Source organism: Sorghum bicolor, chromosome 6 (assembly GCF_000003195.3).
Source record: "Sorghum bicolor cultivar BTx623 chromosome 6, Sorghum_bicolor_NCBIv3, whole genome shotgun sequence".
NCBI classification, from domain to species: domain Eukaryota; kingdom Viridiplantae; phylum Streptophyta; class Magnoliopsida; order Poales; family Poaceae; genus Sorghum; species Sorghum bicolor.
Window position 1 is genome coordinate 58,313,557 of NC_012875.2, and position 23,042 is coordinate 58,336,598.

Sequence of the window (23,042 nt, forward strand, 5' to 3'; positions counted from 1 at the left end):
GTAACTAGATGACATGGAGGTAAGAAACAAAAGCAATGACTATTTTATACTATATTTTTATTTTCTATGTACTATTGGACTCACATGTTCCTCTCATATATTTTTGAACTATGTAAAATATATTAGTTATTTATTCATCGTTAGTAACTATTTTCTTTCATACTTTTTTATTGTCCGCGTCATAATAGCTAGCAAATAGCTAGTCCTTGGGACGCCCTAAGTTGTGCCAAACGGACCTCAATTACACTTTTTTAAGTGGTGTAGGGACGCGGAAGCTGCTGGAAGTTAAGCCTAATCATGTGCCGTCAGTTACAAAAACTATTCGCCAAAAAAAAATGCACACCGAAAACTATGAGTATCCTTTCTTATGGGATTATTATGCAAATGTTCTTTGCAAGTATATTTTAGATATGCTGAGAAAACAAATGAAACCTCGAATTATCAAAAAGAAAATGAAGCCTTCAGACTGAAGAATGCATCCCTTTGAAACAAACTTTTGTTATTGAACGTGATTATAGTCGACCAGGACAGTGTAACAGTTAATTATACAGCATGCCAGCGCAGCAATTTATCCTGACGATCCGCTCGAATTCAATGAACATTCCGAATCTCCTGCACTAACCCGTCCAAATCAGCGTACGAGCTCCCGCCTGGCTTCACCGCCCGCGCGGCCTCCGCCGCGAGCTCCTTGGCGCGCGCCCTCACGTCGCGGCCCTTCTCCCCGACCGCGTCGGCCAGCACGGTCGCCAGCTCGCCCGGGTCCGGCGCGACGCCGAAACCCCACGCGCACGCGGGCACCGCGACGCGCGCCTCGTCCACGAGCAGGCGCGCGTTCACGAACTGGTCCGCCGTCATCGGCCACGCCAGCATGGGCACGCCCGCCGCGGCGGCCTCGAGCACCGAGTTCCAGCCGCAGTGCGTCATGAACCACCCCACCGCCGGGTGCCGCAGCGTCGCCAGCTGCGGCGCCCACCCGCGCACCACCATCCCGCGGCCCGCCTCCGCCGCGCGCGCCTCGAACGTTTCGGGGACGACGCCGCTGCTCCCGGCGCTCACGACCCAGACGAACGGCACGGCGCTGCGCTCCAGCGCCTCGGCCAGCGCCGCCGCCACGGCCGGGGTCAGCACCGCCTGGCTCCCGAACGACACGTACACGACCGAGCCTTCCGGGAACGGGTCCAGCCACGCGCCGAGGCTGGCGGCCGCGACGGCCGCCTCCCCGCCGCGCGCGCCGGCGGCGTCTGCGTCAGGTGCTACGGGGCCCACAGCCCAGGCGCGCCTGAAGCCCAGGTCCTCGAGCGGCTGCTCCAGGTACCTCCCCTCCAGCGCCTTGAACGAGTTGAACACGAAACCCCAGCTGTCGTGAAGGTTCCACAGGAAGTTCTGCCTCACCAACTCGCGGACCTGCTCGTCTTCCTCCCTGCCTTCCGCGTACCACCTGTAAACCATGGAGACCTCTCTCCACTGGTACGCCGGCTCGCCGGGAATTGCCGGGAACGTGACGACGAAGGACTCCTTGTCGCCGCCCTCGGCAGCAGCAGCAGGCCGCCTCACCAGGCGGCGGAAGAGCGAGTGAGGGACGGCAGCGCCGAGGACGCCGGACGGCGAGAACACGAGGCCCACGGCGCCGAGCTCACGGGCGAGCGGCTGCGCCCACCCGCAGAAGAAGTCGGCTACGACGGCGACGATGGGGTCGTCGTCGGACGACGGGCGTGACCTGGCCCACGCACGGACGGGCTCGCGGAGCGCGGTGAGCGCGTGGATGAAGACGGGGAAGTACTCCGGGGGGCAGCCCCTGGTGCTCTCGAGACCCGGGGGGATAGACGAGTTGGAGGGGAACGGAAGTGTCAGCGGGCGGACGGCACCGGGGTGCGCCGCGAGGAGAGGCGACAGCAGCGGGAGGTTGGCGGGCGAGGTGACGACGGTGAGGCGGAGGCCCCGCGTGGCGAGCAGGCCGGCGAAGTCGAGGAGCGGCAGCGTGTGGCCCTGCGCGGGGAAGGGGACCACTAGCACGTGCGGCGCCGTGGTAGGTGCCGCTGCCGTCTCCATGGCTTGATGCTTGGTGGCAGGTTCAGACGGAGGCGGGAGAGCGATGGCGCGGTTGGTCGCTGGCAAGGGCGACTGCCGAGACTGCAAATCGGAAACGAGAAGCAGAGAGCTAATCCGCGCGTGGTTCGTTCTTTATGGAAAAAATTCGGTGGTTGGTGGTCCCGTCGGGACCACTTGGTATGGTAGTTGGATCTTGGATGGAAAATACTAAATTCGGTTCAAAATACGGCCAGGATGGCAGTTTGTATAGATTTTTTCTTTTTTGAGTGTAGGCAGTTTGCATAGATGCTGTGTGCATCCAGTATGCACTGGATTTTCCCCCCAGTTGATCACGCCATTTAGGCCTTGTTTAGTTCAAAAAATGTCAAAAAAATTTCAAGATTCCCCGTCACATTAAATCTTACGGCGCATGGAGGATTAAATATAAACAAAAATAAAAACTAATTGCACAGTTTATCTGTAATTTGCGAGATGAATCTTACGAGTTTAGTTACTCTGATTGGATAATATTTATCAAATACAAACGAAATGTTACAGTAGCGTTTGCCAAAAAACTTTGGCAACTAAACAAGGCCTTAGTTTTGCCCGGGCCGCTTAGAAGATGGGCCGAATATATGGTCCGTGACCGGGCCCATTTGAAACGAGTCGTCCTGCTGCTGCTCATCCATCTCCTCCTCCACTCGGAGACTGTCCCGTCCCGTGTCCTCCGCTCATCGCCCTGCCCTGCGGGCTGCGTCTGCTCCGGGCTCGTCCCTCGGCGGCATGGAGCTGAGCAGAGGCATTGTCTCTGCCCCGCTCCGGCCGGTTTACTCCCGCCACGGCCGCTGCGGTCCTCTCTCCGGAGCGTTCTCTCCGCCGCCGTCGTCTTCTACCATGGTGGGTGTTCTCGTGCCCTTAGCTTTGTCCTCTCTTGCCTTCGACGGGGTGACGGATTCGGTAATTGGGTCCTTCCTTCTCCATCTTGTGCAGGAAGTGCGCCGGCGCTGCATCAGCAGGGCGCTCCGGCCGCCGCAGCAGGAGTGGGTGGAGGGCTGGGTCCGGCGCAACGACACGCTCGTCCGCGGCCTGCCCATTCTAGTCGGTGGCGCATCCCTCGTCGCTGTACTCCTCAACCGCGCTGTTTCTGGAATCGCCGCTGTCGCTGACGCCTCCAGGTCTGCCTTTGCCTGCTAACATCCAGAATTGATGCTGTTTGGGTGTACTACTAATTATTTGTTCTATTTCCCCTCTAAACAGTTCGCAGTCGAGGGCCGACATATTGACGCTTGCTCTCTCCGTGACTGACATTCTTGCCGGCCTCGTTTGGTTATCCATCCGTCCGAAATCCATTTCTCCGGTCAGAATTGAGATTTTGAACCACACGTTCTTGTGTTATGAACTTATGAGTGACATGTTCTCATGTCTTTGGCTGATTCCACAATTCTAAATATCTTCCTAGGTGGTTCCTAGAGGTGTTGAGTGTAAACGACTTAATCCGGGTGTGTCAACTTCTGCTCTCCATGAACTTCTTTGGTAAATGATCTACCAATATATAGAATTTTTTTTCTTATTTTACCATTTGAACACTGCATGCTTCAGAGTGATCCTAAATCATTATCCAAAAATTTTCATCTGATGTGCCACTGCTAGGTGATAGCCAAACTGACTACCAGTTAAGTTTGAACCCTGAATATTGCAATGCTGCATACATATTTTTAGTGAATGCTAACTTTTGGGTCGTAAAATCTCACCTAATGTATGGCTATGGGTGATAGCTCCATTTGCTAATAATAGTCCACTGCCGTTCGAAGTAGGACTCTGAATAAATGCTTACATCTTTCTAGATAAAGCAGTGCTTTTGGGTATTTGCTCTGAAAATCTCACCTAATGGGATACTAGCAGCTGACAGTGACAGTTCGTTCAAGTAATAGCCAGCTGCGATTTGAGTTTGGACTCTGAATAATTGCATGCATCTTTTAGTGAAACCGCTGCTTTAGAGTGGTTGGTGATCGTGTGGTACTCTTCCTAATACCACTGCCTGACAATTATAATGTTGTACTAACTGAATATATATGTGAGTTTACTAAACCTGTGGTGGTAACCATTAACTATCTTATCATGCCCTGACTTGTATGAATCCACGACTTCGTATATGCAGTTTTACAAAGGTTTTATGTTGTGAAGCTAGCTATTCCTTATTTTTCTTACAAATAGGACATGGGATTCCCTCACTACTGCAACTTGTTGCAAATCATTGGTTATTGTGTATGGAGGTAATTGCGTTCTTCAAATCGGGGTTGCTGCAGGATCTCCAGAAGATGGTAATGCCCTTAATGTGGATGCACAAAAGTTCATCCAAGGCACTCTTTACAAAAGTGCCATGGAATCCAAGAAGCGTGAGTACATCTTGTTGCTTGGAAGGTTTTTCCATTTGTTTTCAGAATCTTCACCATAGTCTTCTGGCAGAATCATATCTGGCAAATCTTGCTCTGTATCCTGGGAGGTCTGAATTGCCGTTCTTGCCTGCTAACACACAGGTGCTTATTCACTTTTATTTAGAGATATTGTTGCATTGAAGTATATATTCGAGCAATTGATACTTGTTCTGTCTCAGTAGCTGATTTTTTTTTAATTATCCTTACGAAGAATAAAAGTCAAAGGCACAATCTACTTACTTGTGAATCAAAATGTAGAAGAAGTCTTAATTTATGTCCAGATAAGCATGATCCAAAAGCCGGATGGAGGGATTATCTGCAATATTTGACCAAAGCAGTCTAACATAATTTATATTCTGTAGGCACTGATATTGCAGCCAATTGGTGATAAAGGGATTGCAATTGTTGGTGGCGACACTATAAGAGGTTTCACTAATATTGATCAGGTATACCCTTTACATAGGTTATGATATCTGCATTTAAGATTTTTGTGTAAAATAAAATACTCCAGTTCATGTTTTTTCCCCTAAAATACGTTAGAAAATGGCTGTTCTGCTTTGTACCGAGAATTATGAACTGTGCTACACTGCTACTGCTATCCATAGATGATAGATTGTGCACTTTGAAGAACTTCAGTTTGCCATTGCATTATCGTCCACTTGATCTTTCCTTGCAGGCTTGGATCGCAATGATCGCAGACAAGCTGGGTGCCACATTGTCTAAGTCTTAAAACGCTGGACTACTTATTTGATGTTGGTTCGCCATCTCCTGTCTCCTGCAACTAGTGAGCGCATCATCGTCCTCATGTGTACGCTGAACCAGAGCCTGCAAATCCAAACCCTCATAGTCGTGCAACTGTCAACAGTGGATGTCTGGGTACTGGCGAATTGCTGAGACCATCCTGTTCTATTGGATTTCGGCCGTTTAGCCATCAGGTCCAGCAGAGTTTGATCACAACACTAGTAACCGATTCTCAAAAGCAGATGGTTATCTGAAGCCTGAATGTCTACACAGCCACAGTACATGGCTTCAATACCTTTTTTTTAGTATGTACAACCAAATATGAAAACGGATAGTACTGTTACAGTAAATATGAGTAAATCATGCATAGCACGCGTGATAACAAGTGCCAATAGCAATGTCCAACTCGTGAAAACAAATTATGGAGCAAAATCCTTACCACAAAAGTACAAAATAGCAGTCAAATCTGTTCAAACAAAATTCCCTAACAATATCCTACCTTCTGAACCTCAAACTCAACTCCGTCAGTGTAATGCAATAAGCAAATTAACACTAGCAGACAGTAAGTGGACGACTAGCAATGTAGCAGAAACACGTAACCAGAGCAGAGCAGCAACTAAGCACTGGAGATGAGGTAAACTGGCATGCTATATGGTAAAGGAGAAAGGTTCCCCATGGTCAGAACTCAGAAGCCCAGAACAGCCCTTCTTCAAAGGGGTTTCCCAAAGCCATGATCAAACACCTCAAAATGACCTTCTCAAAGAGTACAGCATCGCCAATCTCTCTGCATTCATAAGTAACAGGAATATCTCAGTATCTCTCACGAAGTTATTCATTACACCACCGACGCATTTTCCTTGTCTGTGTGTTTTTTACTTCTCTTCTTCTTTTGCTGAACCCCCTCGGCATGATCTTTCTTTGGCTCTGGATCCAAAGTAGGCTCTGGTCTCCTCTTTGGCTCTGGATCCTCATTATCTCTCACGAAGTTATTTCTCTTCTTTTTTTGCTGAACTCCCTCGGCATGCTCTTTCTTTGGCTCTGAATCCTCCGTAGGCTCTGGTCTATTCTTTGGAACTTCGAGCTGTTTGGGCCAGGAACCGTATACCATCTTCCGAACGTAGAAGCTTACGACATCTCCATTGTCACGCTTCAGCACTACATGCTTTTGAAGTCTCCCACCTGAGTCCTGCATGTTTAAAGAGAAGGATAAAGGGCAGAGGGTTAATAATCTACTCTCTCTCTCTCTATCCCAAAATAGAAGTCATTCTCGCTTACCGAGAAATCAACTTTTTTAAAACTTTGATCAATTATATATAAAAAATATTAATATTTATAATACATAATTAGTATCATTGGATAGATCGTTGAATATACTATTATAATAAATTTATTTGGAGATATAAATATTGCATGTAATTTCTGTAAATCTAGTCAAAATTGAGAAAGTTTGATCAGCACGCATCCCATAACGTCATCTATTATGAGACGGAGGAAGTATTGATGATACTAAACCAATAAGATGGTAAGCAAAAGACAATAAAAAGTAGTGTATTTCCTCATATGTTCTAATATTCAATTGTGAAAATGATTCTGTGGTCCTTATATGTACCTTAGTCTTTTGGCCATCCAGTTCTTCAAATGCCTTCTCTACCTCATCTACGTCATTGAATGAAATACATGTGGAATAAAATTCACCTCGTATTCGCGAATCAATCTGTTGAAAAGGAAAGAATTGTTATTAAATAATTGCATAAAAACACACATATTTGGTGCATAATTAAAACTTATAAGGTAACCTTGTCATCAATGTTGGGGTTCCCAGAGAAAATTTTGCACAGCTCTTGGCAAGGCAGGTACACTGGAATTCTATGAGCAAGCAACTTCACCACATCAGATTCAATTACCTAGAAAGTTATCACAAAGAATTAAGGTGGCATCATCTGTAATATTGGTGAGATTTAAGAACTTTTTTTTTTTTTTTGCACTTACACTACTTGCAGCAATTTCAATGGGGTCATTAAACCCATTCTTAAGTTTTGCAAGAACTAGATTCATCGCAGCTTCTGCATCCTTTAAGCAATTATGTGGTTCTCCTTCTTCTCGAACAGAATACCCCAGAATAGCCTAGGAGGACAAAGAATCAACAGATTAAGGCATCATTCATAATTACATACAATCACATATCATTGAAAAGTAACCCCGTTAAAACAGAAGTAGAAAATTCCCTACATATAGTTATATCAAGCACTATTGTGTACAAAATCAGGGGAGAAATAGGGAAGACAAAGTGGGGTCGCAGTCACTATTCTGATTTCTGAACTAAGTTTTAACTGGCACCATCAGTCAAAACTTTTTCATCTCGAAAAGCAAAAGCAGATAAGAAGACAGATGCTGTGCTGTGACTTTATGCCAATACCTTGCACAAACTGTTTAAGGAAGGTGATGCAGTAGTAGGTAAATTTGCATACTTAAATATGTATGCTGTATCAATAACTTGAGAGTAATCAAGCTTTAAGACTGCAAAAGAGAAAAGAATGAGACCAATTAAGCATATTCAAGTAAACACAAAGTACACATCCGATTGATACATCAGATAGATCAGACCCAAAATGAAAACCACACCTTACCGCATAAATCTCTATGCAAGCTATGGCCAATCAAAATATTTCCTTTCGATAACATTCTCTTCAGCGATTTCTAGAGAAGGAATATAACTTCCATGAGATAAAATTCAGAGAAAATGCTTAAGCCGTTAAAGACAACATACCTGAACATCAACTAATGATGATGTGACTCCTTCTAAATCATTCTTAGATACACCAGTGATGTCTGTTCTGTAGTCAGCAATAGCTTTTGAGGGGTTTACAAGTATGTCCAGCTTAGCCTGGAGAAGAAAAAGGGAGAATTTGGTGAGACCTTAGAACAAAGATGGAAAGCTCTGACATGATTCACTGATTCTGTGATGTGGAGGCGCCAGTACTAAGGGCGTTCCAGGGCTCGAGATGCAGCCAGGGTGGTAACCCAGGAGGTGCATGCTGCTCTAATCAATGGCAGTTAAGCTGCCAGTTAGGGGTTAAAACCCAAGGGGCGCATGCACAGCCAGCTGCATGCAATTAGGGCACGTACAACGGGTCGCCTCTATTTTTGTAAAAATCACCCTGCCGTGGCTTGATGACGGAGGTCGTGTCGTCTCACGAGACGACGGGGAAGGCCCGTGCTCCGAGGCACGAAAGGTGGATTCAGGCGTTTTACGGCTCATCTCTCCGACTCGACAGCGCACAGATCCGATGCAGGCGTGGTTTGGGCGCGCGGGGGAGGGAGTTGTCACTAGATGGGGTGCCGCCTCTGTCGTGCCTCCTCGTCTCCACCGGTGACGCCGCCTCCATCGTGCTGCTCAGATGGGGCGACGCTGCCGCCGTAGGAACCTGGCTAAGACCGGCCGGTGCCCCAACCCTCTCTCTACTGCCTCGACGCCTCATCCCTGCCCTCGCATCCTCGGGCCTCGCCGTTGCCGGCGAGCTTCCGCCAACGTCCCAGGTGACCCTCTCACCTCAATCCCCTAGCACAACACCAGCCCCGCATCGCTGTTGTCATCTGAGACCCCTCCTCGTTGTCAATCTTGGGTGGGATTTCTAGCCATCAAGGTGTTTGTTAGTTTGTGCATTCGCAGCTATCATCAGTGTGATGTTTATTTTTTTAGGTAGCATTGTTTCTGTGTATAGAAATGAGAATGGAGTAGAGATTTGTTTGATTTTCCATAAAATAGATATAGTTTACGATTTACTAATCCAACTTCATTGATTCTGTGTATGAGTTGTGTTCTTCAGGCATGTGACAATGAGTGTGTACTATTACTGCTGAATAAATTCAGTAGAGTTGAAAACCATTCAATCAGGCTGGTGTCTTTAGTTTTGAAACTCCTTCAATCACGAGTGGTGACTTTCTTCATTCAGTACCTTGCACTTCCATTTCGATTTCCAGTTCTGAAACTGCTTCAATCACGAAAGATAAAGATTTGCCATCGGTTGATAGATCAAGAACACCATGGTAATTTGTCATCACCATGCCCAATGTGCTTTGGTGGTGCAGTTCATCTCTCTCGAATCAAATGTATCTAATCAAGCACTTATGGCAATGCTATGGAAACAAAGGAAATTGGATAAAAGGTGTTGCAACTATATATAATATAATTATTATATTGATGGTTTCTAAAAAAAATACTGTAATCATGTTGCTTATATTTATTCTTGATATATTTTCTATCAAATAGCCACACAATGGTGTACAAAAATTTATTTATATTTCATCTTAGCTACATGCAAAGCATTAAACACAATAGGGACGAGCTCCCGTCTATGGGTTGTATGGCCTGTCTTTCTGCCTGAGTGTATGATTGATTTGAGGTGCTTAGAGACGAACCTCTATCTGTGGGTTGTACATGCCCTTAGAATTCTAGGGAAGAGATTAGAGTTAACGAGAGTTAATGTTGGGGAGAGAAACAAGGAGCTAGAGGCTAGGCGCCTAGGGGCTGAGCTCCTCTATTTATACTCTGTAACCAATTGAGATTGAATCAAGCAATGAACAACAAACAATACAGTTACCCCCAAAATTCTAGTCTCCCTCCACACCGACTTTGGCCTGGCCTTCCTCTTGGCAATGGTTATCCTCCCTATGCCCGATATGAACTAAGGTTCATAGCATCTGGTATCGGTTTCCAGGCGCTCCTCTTCCACCTCTTCTCTGCCACCAAACCCAGCAGCCACCATGCCATCCGCCCTAGCCTCACCAACGACTTTCGCCACCTCATGTCCTGAGTCAGGGATCCTTTCCTATGGCTTCTGCTGTCGGTAATCCATCACCATCAAGTGATGAGCCAATCACTGCCCTCGTTGAGGGGACTCGTCGTCTCATAGAGGTGATGGATCGCTTCGTCGTGATGTTCAACTGCTACAATGCTCACATGGAGAAGTCAGAGCATGAACTCCAAGCAGCGGTATGGCTACAGGCGGCAGTGCGAGGGTTCTTGGTAAGGCACACCACAAGGAAGATGCGGGCAGCGATCAACCCTGCGCCTTCACGATCCACACGCTGTCCAGCTGGCGCTCATGACAGCGGCGGACGTTCACCAAAAAATCTCTAGGCTTGATGAGCTGGATGTGGCACCGCCACCAACACCAGCCATCTCCTCTGTTCTGTCATCTGTTTTGGTGTTGCTGGACAGGCCCAGCGTCCTGGTTGACTGCTACATCCTAAAGCTAGCTGTTGGGTTCTTCCCATGGGATCCAGGAGGACATCGACAGCCTCGTCGGCCACTATCCAAGCTTCCAGCTCGAGGACGAGCTGCTCGTCAAGTGGGGGAGAGATGTGATGTAGGCGCTAGTACCAAGGGCATCCCAGGGCTCAAGATGCAGCCAGGACGGTAACCTAGGAGGTGCATGCTGCTGTAATCAATGGCAGTTAAGCTGCCAATTAGGGGTTAATGTTGGGGAAGAGATTAGAGTTAATGAGAGTTAATGTTGGGGAGAGAAACAAGGAGCTAGAGGCTGGGCGCCTAGGGGCTGAGCTCCTCTATTTATACCCTGTAACCAGTTGAGATTGAATCAAGCAATGAACAACAAACAATCAATTACCCCCAAATATTCTAGTCTCCCTCCATGCCGACTTTGCCCGGCCTTCCTCTTGGCAATGGTTATCCTCCCTATGCCCGATATGGACTAGGGTTCATACCACATTCATAGTCAAAAAATGCCAAGGAAATATGTATTTTGTAAGTTTTGACAGAAACTTAATGTCATAAGACTTTATTCTTATCATTAATGCACAAGATAGTTCCATGAATCTTAACATACTTGTTTAAATAATATACTACCTTGAGCTTGTCATCTACAACACATACTCTGACCACAGCCTCTGTGCCATCACTGCAAAGGACCATCTCACAGTCAATTGCCAACATAGCACTTGAGCTCATTAAACTAGAGACTTCTCCTATCCTCAATACTTTCCACCCCTGAAAATATCAGTAATTGCTGGTTATGGAACAGTTTCATTGTTTTTATCAATTATCAGACAAGCAATACAATATGGACACAAAATGGGTTCATCCATCATGGAGATGAAAGTATAAATCGGTCATTTGTTTTAGAATTTTGACTAGCAAAAAGCATGCCTTTGTGAACAGTACAAGACAAGGTGCAACTCTAGACAGAGTATTAGCAATCCTGAAGATTACTGGACTCCACTGTTTAAGAATTCGTCACGAAATCATGAATAGGATACATCAAAAAAATATCACCAAGGAAAATATACAGTCCAAAAAGGGCCTAATACATCATCCATGGATTAACAGAAACACAATAAAAGCTCATACCTCCTGGTATGATGGGAAGCAGTAGTGTTTTCTGTACTCCGGGTGCTCTGCCGTCAGTTGAACAAGTTTCTGCATTTAGCATGTACATCAATACAACTGTTGACCAACTGATGCTTGACACCCAGGCATCAACCTTATTCAGTGTAATGCAGAAATTCGAAAAAGGCATGATCTAGCATACACATCACCTGCTCGGGAGAAACTTCATCAGGGAAATCAGTCATATACTGCTGAACATCACTTCTTTCCTTATGACGCTTCACCAATTTGCCGAAGTACTGTAACCAGCGTCGCGAGGTTTATACTCTCAACACAGTCAACACCAGTACGAAACCGCTTACTACAGCAGCTGACAGTGAAACCAGGCATGCTGAACCGAAGTCTGAAGAAGAAAACAAAAGGGTAACCAACCTTCTGGAAATCCTTGGAGAAGGTTTGCAGGAAGGCGAGCAGCACATCCCTGGTGCGCTTCCTGGGGTCGCTCACCGACGCGCCAAACTTCCTGTCGTTCCGGGCCAGGAAATCCTTCCACCCGCCGTCACAGCCTCTGAGGCCGTTCTTCTGCGTGAACCGCACCACCTCGACGAGCACCTGGGCGCACGCACAAACGGAAGCAGACCAAACGGGTAAGCGAAACAAGGAGGCCTGCCCGGCTCGGAGGACTGCAAGCGCGACGCCCCTACCTCTTTCTCGGCGGCAGCGAGCCGCTTGGCCATCGGACGACTGCGCGGAGACGAAAAGCAGCGGGTGCAGCGGGGGACGGAGGCAGTAGTAGTATCCGCGAGTGCTTGCTGCGGACCTGCGGTCGGTCTTCGCGTCGGCGTCGGCGTCGGCGGCGGCAGTGGTCTTGTGGCCGGCGGCTCGGGAAAACGGCCGGAGAAAACCCTTTCCCCCACCCAGGAGTTTAGCCGGGCCGAATGAATAACACGGTTGCCGGTGGCCCATCGATGGTTCTTGACACTTGGGCCCGAAATTGAAGAGGCCCGCGCTGGCTTGAAAGCATGGGCTTTCATTCTTTTGACATGTGGGTCTTGGGTTCGATCCGCAAATATTTTCGACAGATTTCTGCACTGGCCCAGCTAAACGAGAGGATTGATTAATATTTTTTTCAACAATAACAAACTCCGTGTGACTTGTGAGTTGTGACCATCAGCGGTAAGATTTTAACTGGCCTTCCTTTTCGATTCTCAAAAAAAAACTGACCTTCCTTTTCTAAAAAAAATATTTGAATTGACGTTCCTGAATCCAGATTTTTTTTTTTTTTTGGCAGCTCGGCTTTGTGTCCCGTGCCGTGTTGATGCTTCACATGCAGAGGGGGAGGCGACGATGAGTCAGCAGCGCTAGGGCGTAGTAACGCTCTAGAGATCACGTTCACGGCTTCACGGAGGTAGGCATGCATGCGATGCAAATTTAATTAGGCGATTGAGCTGGACTCCAACCAGCCTCCAATCGATCAGCTCTGCTGTCGTCAAGGACACGATGACGTCAAGATCAAAATCAGATGGGAAAACGGATGGCGGCACGTCCGTCCGTCCTCAAAGACTAGACGCATACGTATCCATCGATGCTTGCTTAAACTCGGGCGCGTGTGCGTGCTCATCATCATTCGCAATTGTTAATGTGATGCTCGATCAGCGAGAGCTTGGCCAGATAGCGGCGGGAAACAGTCGCCGCCGCCTCAAAGTCAGAGACTCCTCAGAGGCATATATAGCTAATAATTCCATATCCTATGACACGTACATACTGCGGCACAACACGAGATGATCAACAAATTAAACAAAGCCGTCGTCGAGCGCGTTCCCTAATCTCTAGCGTAGTAGTAGCGTGGCATCCTCAGCGCAGCGGAACGGTCAGCGCGGGCGCGCCCGCAAGTCAGAAGCCAATCCGGGATGCATTCATGCACGTCATCACAACAACTCACAAGGGGCACGTACCGTCGTCAACTCGTCATATACTACTACAACCAAGTGCCAGGACCAGACCATCTATCGCGTGATCGCGTCCGGTCCGTCAGCGCGCATGCAGCATGCATGCGTATTACGTTACGCACCTCAAGCTAGCTAGCTCAAAGTATTAATTGTACGCGAGACAGAAGAGAATGTTATCTCTGACATAAGCTAGGCTTTATCTTCTGCGTCGTCGCTGCTATATGTGCAATACTAAATCAGCGATTTCAGTCATGGCTTTTGAGACAAACGAATAGATTCTTGTTAGCGCCAACCAAAAATATCACGCCAAAAAAAGAAATGCTCGACCTAGCCTAAGCACGCACGGCACTCAAGAGTTTGTGTCGTCGTGACGGTAGCCCATTGGATGGAAACGAAAGGCTAGGCCTAGGCACGGCGGTATGAGTACGTGACTTTGTTCTGCTTGCTGCCCTGTGTTACACGGCCACACCACGCGCGTGCGTGCGTTTCCGCCGTGATAATAATGTGCTAGCTGAAGGTGCCACGTTTAAACCATCTCCCTTCTGCTGACGAGAAAGTGACTGGCTTGTACGTCCCGTGTCCCTCGTTTTTGTCGTGCAAAAGATCGACTCTCCATCATCATTATCATCATCATCATCATCATCATCATCATCAAAACGAAAACATTTACGATGCTTCTGTTTGGCGATGGTTGTTGTATCATATATAGAATAAAATGCTTAGCAGTCATTAAACTTGTCTTGCGATAACGTCATTTAAGTCCTCAAACTCTTAAAATGCACTTTTCACTACTTAAACTTATCTTGTGGTGTCATCTAGGTTCCCAAATACCAAAAACGTATTTTCGGGTTCACGAACTTGTCTTAGAGTGGCATCTAGGTCTAGAACTTAAAAAACTTTTTGAGGCCCTTAAATTTGTCAAACTATATCAATTAGGTACAAATGAGATCTGACCCATCCACTTGTTTATCTCTAGCACTCCATCTAAATGCTCTCTCCCACTTTTAGATCCATCTTCATGCTCTCCCTGTTCCTCGCCGCGTTCTAATAATTTAGTATGGCAATGTATTGTAGTAGTGGTGATGGCAACGCGAAAAGCCTGCGCTTCTTATTAAGCAAAAGATGCAGGCGAACGATTGCTTTGCCTTTAAGTTCATGTCTTGGTCAAGAATGTGTGGCATTGTGATCCAAAGTAGAATGAGTATATTTGGACCTAACTAACACACTATGACTTATTCAAGGACCTAGGTTACACACTGAGACAATTCTAGAGACCTAAAAATTAGCATTTTTAAAATTTGGGACCTACAAGACATAGAAATAGAAACACAAGTCCATGATAAAAAAGTGCATTTTAAGAGTTTGGAGATCTGAATGGTACCCCAAGTCAAGTTCAAGAGCCACCCATCTCTATCATGTATATAGATTGAATAGAAATGAATTCTAAAAGAAAAAACTTGTTTACTTAGGCTGCATGAGCGGGTATAAAAGAAATTAAACATTACCTAAATTGAAAGTCTGGCATACGGATCATGATTCTCATCTTACATTCACTAAAGCCAGGCCAGGTGGATACGCTTGATTAGGCTGCATGTCCCTAGCGTTCCTTCCAACCAACTATATAAAGTCCTCTAGGAGAGTCAGTCAGGTATTCAATCACGTTTTTCCTCCAGCATATATGCACCTGCTAGTGCATGTATTATGGGCCTCATGGGATGCAAACAACCAAACACGCAACGCAGAAACTGTGCAGATTCGTTCATGGCACGCATTGCAATCGCAGACAAGATTCTTATAGGCACGAGAGGTTGGCATGTTTGAAATGTAGGAATAGAAAATACAGGAATAGGAGAGGATGTAGGAATAGGAAAGGAATGAGATGAGAAGAAATTTTATAGAAATGTGTGTTTGGAACGTAGGAATGAGAAGAGTATAGGAAATTGAAGGTAAGCACTAATTTCACATGTTTAGAACAAAAAAAAGTACTATATCTCTTAGCTGACGGTAGACCAATAATAAATAATAATGTAAATCACCCTCAAAAAATAAAAATAATGTAATACTTAATGAATGATTAATTATTCTACATGTTTATGATTTTTTTGAAATTTATTTACACATGAATGCTCTGTAATTTGTCAAAAGTTTATACAACTACGGTGCTCACTTTTCATGTCGTGTATTTGTATATTTGTAGCACTTTGATGAAGTAGAACCACTGCACATAAGCTTCGTTCGTTCCCTGAGCTCAGACCTCATTTTCTATTTCCTCCAAAAGTAGAGGTTTGTTTGCCTTTTGTGTGGAATGGATAAAGCTGATTCCTTTGTTCCAAACAGCGGTACAGTGAAAAATACTATAGGAATGAGATTCCTCCATTTTTTTTCCTATGTTATTCCCGTGATCCAAACAAGGTTGTGGGCTGTGGCTGTTCCTTGAGACAATCCGATAGATCCGGCACAGTAAACAGGGTCCAGTCCAGGCCTCCAGGCGCTCCGGCTCCAGGCAAGGCTGAGCAGGAGATGGAGATCCAGGAGGATCTCGGGCTCTTGGCACTGGTGGGCGCAAGCGCAACACGACACACGGCCGACCTCTCTCCCTCGGGAATCACGCGCACAGCTTCCCGGGACCACCACTAGTACGCAGGAACGCGGGAATCTCGCCGTAAGTTCTGCCCGCGCGCATCCCACTGCACTGCGCGCGCCGGCGGCCGGCCAGCTACTCTTGCCAAAAGCCCAAAACGGACGGCCACGGTCACTGGAACGCTGCACGCCTGCCGGCCGCCACCCTGCCTACCCCCTCATGTCTCCGTACAGAAAGCGCGCCGAGGACCAGCGGCGGGCGCCGTGTCGTGCTCGTGCGGCTGAGTGCGCGCGAGCGCCGTCTTGCTGAGTTCGTGACTCTGCGCTATACAAACAGGCCGTGTTTAGTTGGTGAAAGAAAAAAAAATTAATAATACTGTACTGTTTACGTTTGTTTGTGATAATTATTGTCTAACCATAGACTAATTAGGTTTGAAAGATTCGTCTCGTAAATTTCGACCAAACTGTGTAATTAATTTTTATTTTTATCTATATTAATACTCTATCCATACGTCTAAAGATTCGATGTGACTGAGAATCTTAAAAAAAATAGGTTTTGAGATGGAAGTAAATAAGGGTCTAGCCTACTACTGCATGCACAGTAATCAGCGATGAACAGAGATTGACCAACTGTGGTCTGCTATCGCACAGTATTGGCGCAGCTGCAGGCTGCAGCTACTAGTGGGCTGAATTTCACCTCTGGAGTAATCTCTGGCCTCTGGAGTATTCCGCTAGGAACCAAATACTGCCTCTGCTTTCACCAAGAGACATGCCCGTGAGTTAGAGTGAGGGCTTGTTTAGTTCACCCTAAAACCAAAAGGTTTTCAAGATTCTCCGTCACATCGAATTTTGTGACACATGCATTAAACATTAAATATAGACGAAAACAAAAACTAATTACACAGTTTAGCTGTAAATCACGAGACGGATCTTTTGATCCTAGTTAGTTTATGATTGGATAATATTTGTTATAAGCAAAAGAAAATACTACAGTACCGAAAACTTTTCACTTTTTAAAACTAAACAAGGCCTCAATAGCATGTAACATGGCCATCCAGAAGTAACGGCCAACGTGTTGGCCAATCTTGGTGTGCGTTACTAGTAGACATCAGATCTCAGCTGTACACAAAGCTTGCGCGACAGAACACAATTGACTATTGTTACGTGGATGAATTTAAGTACTGGTTGACGGCACTACTTGCCTGTTGCTACTCAGCAGTTTAAATAAAACAGATAATAACTTCTGAACAAGAGTACGTACAAGACCAAGTCGGCCCATGGCACGGGCAGCTCGTGCTGTCTTCCTGTCCTGTGGCACTGTCATCCATCCCATCGAATCTTTGGATACATGTATGGAACATTAAATGTAGATAAAAAATAAACTAATTACACAGTTTAGTTGAGAATCGCGAGACGAATCTTTTAAGCCTAGTTACTCCATGATTAGCCTTAAGTGCTACAGTAACCCACATATGCTAATGACAGATTAATTATGCTTAATAAATTTGTCTTGCAGTTTCCTGACGAGCTATGTAATTTGTTTTTTTATTAGTTTCTAAAAAACCCTCCCGACATCCTTCCGGCACATTCGATGTGACACCCAAAAAAATTTCATCTCCGATCTAAACAGGCCCAGCTACTGCCAGACAAATTCCCGGTGGGCTAGATGGATTTCATTACTATTTTCAGTACATTTACAATAGGACTTTGTTTAGTTCAACTTTTTAAGATTTCTCATTACTAACCGTAAACAATTCTTGGAAGGCTAGATAGATTTTTCATCACCAACTTTTCAAGTAGTTTGTTTTTAATTTATGAGACGAATCTTTTGAACCTAGATAGTCTATAGTTAGATATTAATTATTAAATACAAATAAAAGTGTCACACTATCTAAGGCCCTGTTTAGTTTCCCACCTAAAAATTTTTCATCCATCCCATCGAATCTTTGGACACATGTATGGAACATTAAATGTAGATAAAAAAATAAACTAATTACACAGTTTAGTTGAGAATCGCGAGACGAATCTTTTAAGTCTAGTTACTCCATGATTAGCCTTAAGTGCTACAGTAACCCACATATGCTAATGACAGATTAATTATGTTTAATAAATTTGTCTTGCAGTTTTCTGACGAGCTATGTAATTTGTTTTTTTATTAGTTTCTAAAAACCTCTCCCGACATCCTTCCGACATATCCGATGTGACATCCAAATCTAAACAGGCCCTAAATTTGAAAAGTTTTTCCATCACCTGCATTATTCTTTTTTAATCTAGGCAAAACAAAGGGTTAGTACGCCTGCATGAGAGTCAGTGTCCAGTGCACCCGCCCCGATACCAGGTACAGCAGTCCTCGGAATCTAGTACTTTCTTCAGTGGCGCCAACTCAGCCTGCCAATTTTAATTTGATGAGATTAGATTAAATAACCGCTCGAATTTGTCATGTCTGCAGAGGCGGCTGTTTGTCCTGTCTCTTTTCCTGATCCCATTCAGCTCCGGAGAAGTAGGATCCACCATTACAGCCGCGGGTGGACGAGTACTTTTTTAGGCTTTAGCTCCTGCTCCTGTCTTCACAAGTGGTATCACCACTAGACAAAAAACTCCTTGTACTTAAATAAAAATAACTCCTTGTACTTTTCAAAACACAAAAAATCAAGCTCACAACAGAAGCAAATATCTAAACCAACTCGTAGAGTAAAAGCTTATGGCCTTGTTTAGTTCTCCAAATTTTTTGTAAAAATTTTCAGATTCCATGTCACATCGAATCTTTATACGTACGCATGGAGTATTAAATATAGATAAAAATAAAAACTAATTGCACAGTTTGATCGAAATTGACGAGACGAATCTTTTAAGCCTAGTTAGTTCATAATTGGACAATATTTGTTAAATACAAACAAAAGTGCTACTATTCCTATTTTGCAAAAGAATTTGGAAGTAAACAAGGCCTATATATACCGAAAAAAACTTAGTGGAAGTTACTTTTTTTCACGAACGTGGTTTCACAGATTCAATTGGAGTGCATTGGCCCTCTTCTTTTGGCCATAAAGTTTACACATACTTATAAACTTTATATATCTTAGTGTTTAGATGCACTATAAAAGTTTTGGGACTCAAGAGTTAGGCTCGTCCCCTAAGGCAATTTTATATAGTTTTGGACCTCAAGAGTCCCAAATACTAAAACTTTATAAGGGTGGGTATTTGCATTTTTTAGCAATGATGATTAGATCCTTTTTGCAAAAAGATAAGCTAAAACATCAAAACTTTTTGCAAAATAATGGAATTAAACAGGCTTTAGGGAAAAGTCTAATAGAGTCATGATGTTCGATGAATAGCAGGAAGCAAGAGGCCTACCTCCGCAGACTAACAACCATGCATAACGACTATATATATATATATATATATATATATATATATATATATATATATATATATATATATATATATATATATATATATATATATACACACACGACATGCATGTGATTATACACACATGGATTTGTGACTAGAAGAGCACCTAGCAACGTGTCACCTATGTATCAACCGTGGGCGAACATTGCCAGCGATGACGCCTCTATGAAGAGCGTCCTCAAAGCCTTGTGTTTGGAGGCCGAAAGCGGAGACTTGAACCTGATGCATTGAGCAAAACGATGATGTGTTCGGCTCCACGCTCTTTGTGACGAGTTCCTGTTTCTTCAACATCACATATTCACATTCCAAGTATGAATTTCTGGCTTGGCGACTTTTTCTTGCATTTTGCCGTGAGCCTTCATGACGCACAAGCGCGGCGGTGAGGCCAGCACCGGCTCGTCCAGAGACAATACCAACCAACGTCTTGATAATTTTTTAGATCTCGTCCATCAGTCCATGCCGGCCAGCTCGTAGTGAAAGATACTTACTGAGGTTAAAAGAAAAAAAATTAACCAATAATTAACCCTTTTTCGGTAAGTAGGCAACAACCCTGTTTGGTTGCAATCTCTGGCTCCTGAGTTGCTCAAGGGCTGCTGCAGTGCTGCCTCTCACCGTCGTACGTACCACTGCTAGTGCCTGTGCCCCACGGCGGAGTGTGGTCCGTCGTCCGTTGCACGACGCTAGGGGGCAGGTCCTGTGCTGCGCGTGGCGGCTCGTTTCCTCGGTGGCGCGGTCCCCACATGTCAGCCCCGCAACGGTGAACTCGCCTCGGCCCACACGTCAGTGTCCGCCGTCCAGCCCCTTCCTCCGCGGCACGCTCGGCTCGACAGGACAGCCATGTGGCTCGTCGTGTGCCCCGAAGTGAAGCTGCGCGCTCGCGCTCACGTGCGCGCAAGCAACCGAGGCCCGCGGCAGACAATCTTGTTCGTGGACGCCACCCCGAGATTCGAATCTCCAGGGGGCCCGCGACGCAGCCATTTCTCCACGACTGCCAGCTCCTCTGCGTCGCTACTCGCTAGTAGCTGCGACGTGAGATTCCAACATGCAGTGCCTGTCCATACTCTCTCTCTCTCTCTCTTAAAATATACTGATTTTTATTTTAACATTCATATTTCAGAAACGGTATAAAAGAGTTTTGTGTTCGTAAAACTTTCTTTCGTCCCATAAAACTTTTATCATCTCTCATCAGTAATATAGTGATATATTAGCATATTTAATGCATATAGTATCTATCAAACTCTAATAAAACTTTATTAGAACTGCGTTCTATAAAACTCTAATAAAACTTTATTAAAAGTGGTCTTATAGTATCTATTTAAAATCATAATTGTAGATATATTTTTTAAAAAAATGTTTTTTACCGGATCTTAATGTGGACAATATACTTTTTTTGACGGAGGGATCTTATACAAGTTTTACCAGGATAAGCGATACGGTCCCTAGCTGGGACCTGATGTGGTGGTTTTTGTTGCTATTCTTCTTCGCTGCCGAGCGCTGGCGATGTGTTTTTTGGTAAAGGCTCAAAAGTCAGAACAGATGGTTGATCCTGAATAAAGTCCGGCAGTGTCCAACGTCTTCGATACAGAAGAAAAGGACCGCTGACTGTACCATTGAAAGGGAATTAAGTCACTGTGAGCCACTGTGTGTTTGATGTATATATGGCAGTCCTGATTAGTACAACCACTGAACCACAACACAAAGCATGTGATATTTTTGGAACCATGACCATTTTAAGTCGTACTATAACTCATTGTTATTATGATAACATATACTAGATCACAAGCATTCCGGAGAGATGACGAAAGAGTGCATGCCCTAATTAGCTATGGTATATATTTGGAGCAACAAGTATATCTAAGCAGACGACTGGCATGATAGCTTCTAAAGACGTATACAATCATAGTGGCATGATGCTTATAATGTACACTACGGTAACTGTGGCAAGGCATCGGTGGCTCGGTGCATGTCATTGTACGACAGCATCGGTATCATATGAGAGCGAGAGAGAGCAACACGGAAAACTGCTTTCATGCATCTGTGCAGCGGAAATAGGATAACCACGTCCCTGTCAAGATTATGATGTTATGGACTTGTGGTAGTAAAGTTAAAATTAGACTACTGTGTGTTTAATGCTTGTTTTTTCAATATATACTCTGGTTTTTTTAATTCTAGACAGGGTATAAAAAATAGATATTCATATATATACGTATGTATACTCATCCTATCAACACAAACACACTACTAGAAAAAAAATCGCAAGACAACGGCCAAAACATTAACGGAGGCGAAGCGTGTGCATCCAAAAAGTGTGAGGCGCTGAAACAGAGACTGTTAACAAAAGTGGTCCCCTATAGAAACTTGTACTCCCTGCGTATTAGATGACATGCACACAACCTATGTATAATAAATATTTGGAGTGGTTAAGCTGTCAGACCTTAAGATTGCTAAACTCAAATGTATATAAAAAAAACACGTAGCTTTTGAGAGGCATGTTGTATATCACTGAATAGTTAATATTTTTTCTGAAAAAATCTGTAAAAGAAAATACAAAGCCATGTACCACGTTTATACTCTGCATCATATCTTCTTCACTTATAATAAAATCAACAAAAATACAAACATGTATACTAAGCTAGCTATGTCTTCTAAGACTTGGAACCTCGACGATTACTTAATGCCATAAGAGACCGAACAGACTAATAAAATAGTTGCTGGTTTTCCAATACTCCTATACCATACCCATCTTTTATGGTACCCTTCGCTATGTTCCTCAGGTCAGTCGTCAGCTAATATAAGCGGAGGTGACTCGAAGGGCACCACTACTACGAGATAGAAAGCGCTCCTGTGTCCTTCTCGCCGCTTTTCCTCCTTTTCTATAAGCAAGTACTGGGGTGTGTGTGTCTGGCGTCGACGGCCCACACTAGCGTGGTGGAGCCCAGCAGGATCTCGAATCCTTGGATGGCAGAGGAGCAGCCTAGCATGCATGACAGATGGACCATCGATCAGGGACCCACCTGGCTACCGACCGCTCCCCAGTCCCCACAGCCGGCCGTATCCGTATGATAGGCCTCGCGCTGTACAGTGTGCAGCGCCGCCGTTGAACGTCACATACTACTCACGTTGCACACCTGTGTACAGTGTACTGCCCGCCAAGCAGTAGCCTCGTTGGCCGTTGTCGCGGCAAAAGGGCTTTGCAGTAGCTCCACGACGTGTCGGCCTGCCGAGCTCTCTCACTCTCAGGGATTTCCATGGGACGTGTCTGTGTGGCTTCAGTTAATATAAACCGCACCTACAAATTGCATGTGATGTGGCAATGCAAGCGTGCCTACATGTTGCCATTCCAGCAAAATGAACAGCTGCAAAAAGAGTCCGGAAAATGCAGCTCAACAGCCCTCGCACTGCACGGCTTCGCTAGCTAGCTTGGTGTTGAGTTGTTGACGGAGCGCTCACGACGGGACACATCTATAGGACACTGGAAGGTACCAATTACAGTACTAACTCGTGCCACTGTGCCTAACCTTTGATGTGAATGACATGCTATTTTAGGGA

The 23,042-nt window shown here is 45.1% G+C and overlaps 3 protein-coding genes across 3 annotated transcripts; 1 reads left to right on the top strand and 2 right to left on the bottom strand.

Moving 5' to 3' along the window:
- Positions 468–2,432, bottom strand: LOC8079593 (UDP-glycosyltransferase 89B1). Its single transcript, XM_002448611.2, has one exon. The coding sequence runs from the start codon at positions 2,047–2,049 to the stop codon at positions 592–594; it is 1,458 nt and encodes a 485-aa protein (XP_002448656.2). The 5' UTR covers positions 2,050–2,432; the 3' UTR covers positions 468–591.
- On the top strand, positions 2,692–5,586 carry LOC8079594 (protein COFACTOR ASSEMBLY OF COMPLEX C SUBUNIT B CCB4, chloroplastic). Its single transcript, XM_021463128.1, has 8 exons — positions 2,692–2,925; positions 3,019–3,203; positions 3,286–3,385; positions 3,488–3,561; positions 4,243–4,424; positions 4,495–4,565; positions 4,826–4,909; positions 5,140–5,586. The coding sequence occupies exons 1-8, from the start codon at positions 2,812–2,814 to the stop codon at positions 5,191–5,193; spliced, it is 864 nt and encodes a 287-aa protein (XP_021318803.1). The 5' UTR covers positions 2,692–2,811; the 3' UTR covers positions 5,194–5,586.
- Positions 5,589–12,462, bottom strand: LOC8068490 (small RNA degrading nuclease 1). Its single transcript, XM_021463127.1, has 12 exons — positions 12,258–12,462; positions 11,986–12,165; positions 11,763–11,852; positions 11,575–11,643; positions 11,074–11,214; positions 7,972–8,088; positions 7,832–7,901; positions 7,621–7,721; positions 7,194–7,328; positions 7,001–7,108; positions 6,814–6,918; positions 5,589–6,390 (listed from the first exon to the last, which is right to left on the bottom strand). The coding sequence occupies exons 1-12, from the start codon at positions 12,288–12,290 to the stop codon at positions 6,040–6,042; spliced, it is 1,500 nt and encodes a 499-aa protein (XP_021318802.1). The 5' UTR covers positions 12,291–12,462; the 3' UTR covers positions 5,589–6,039.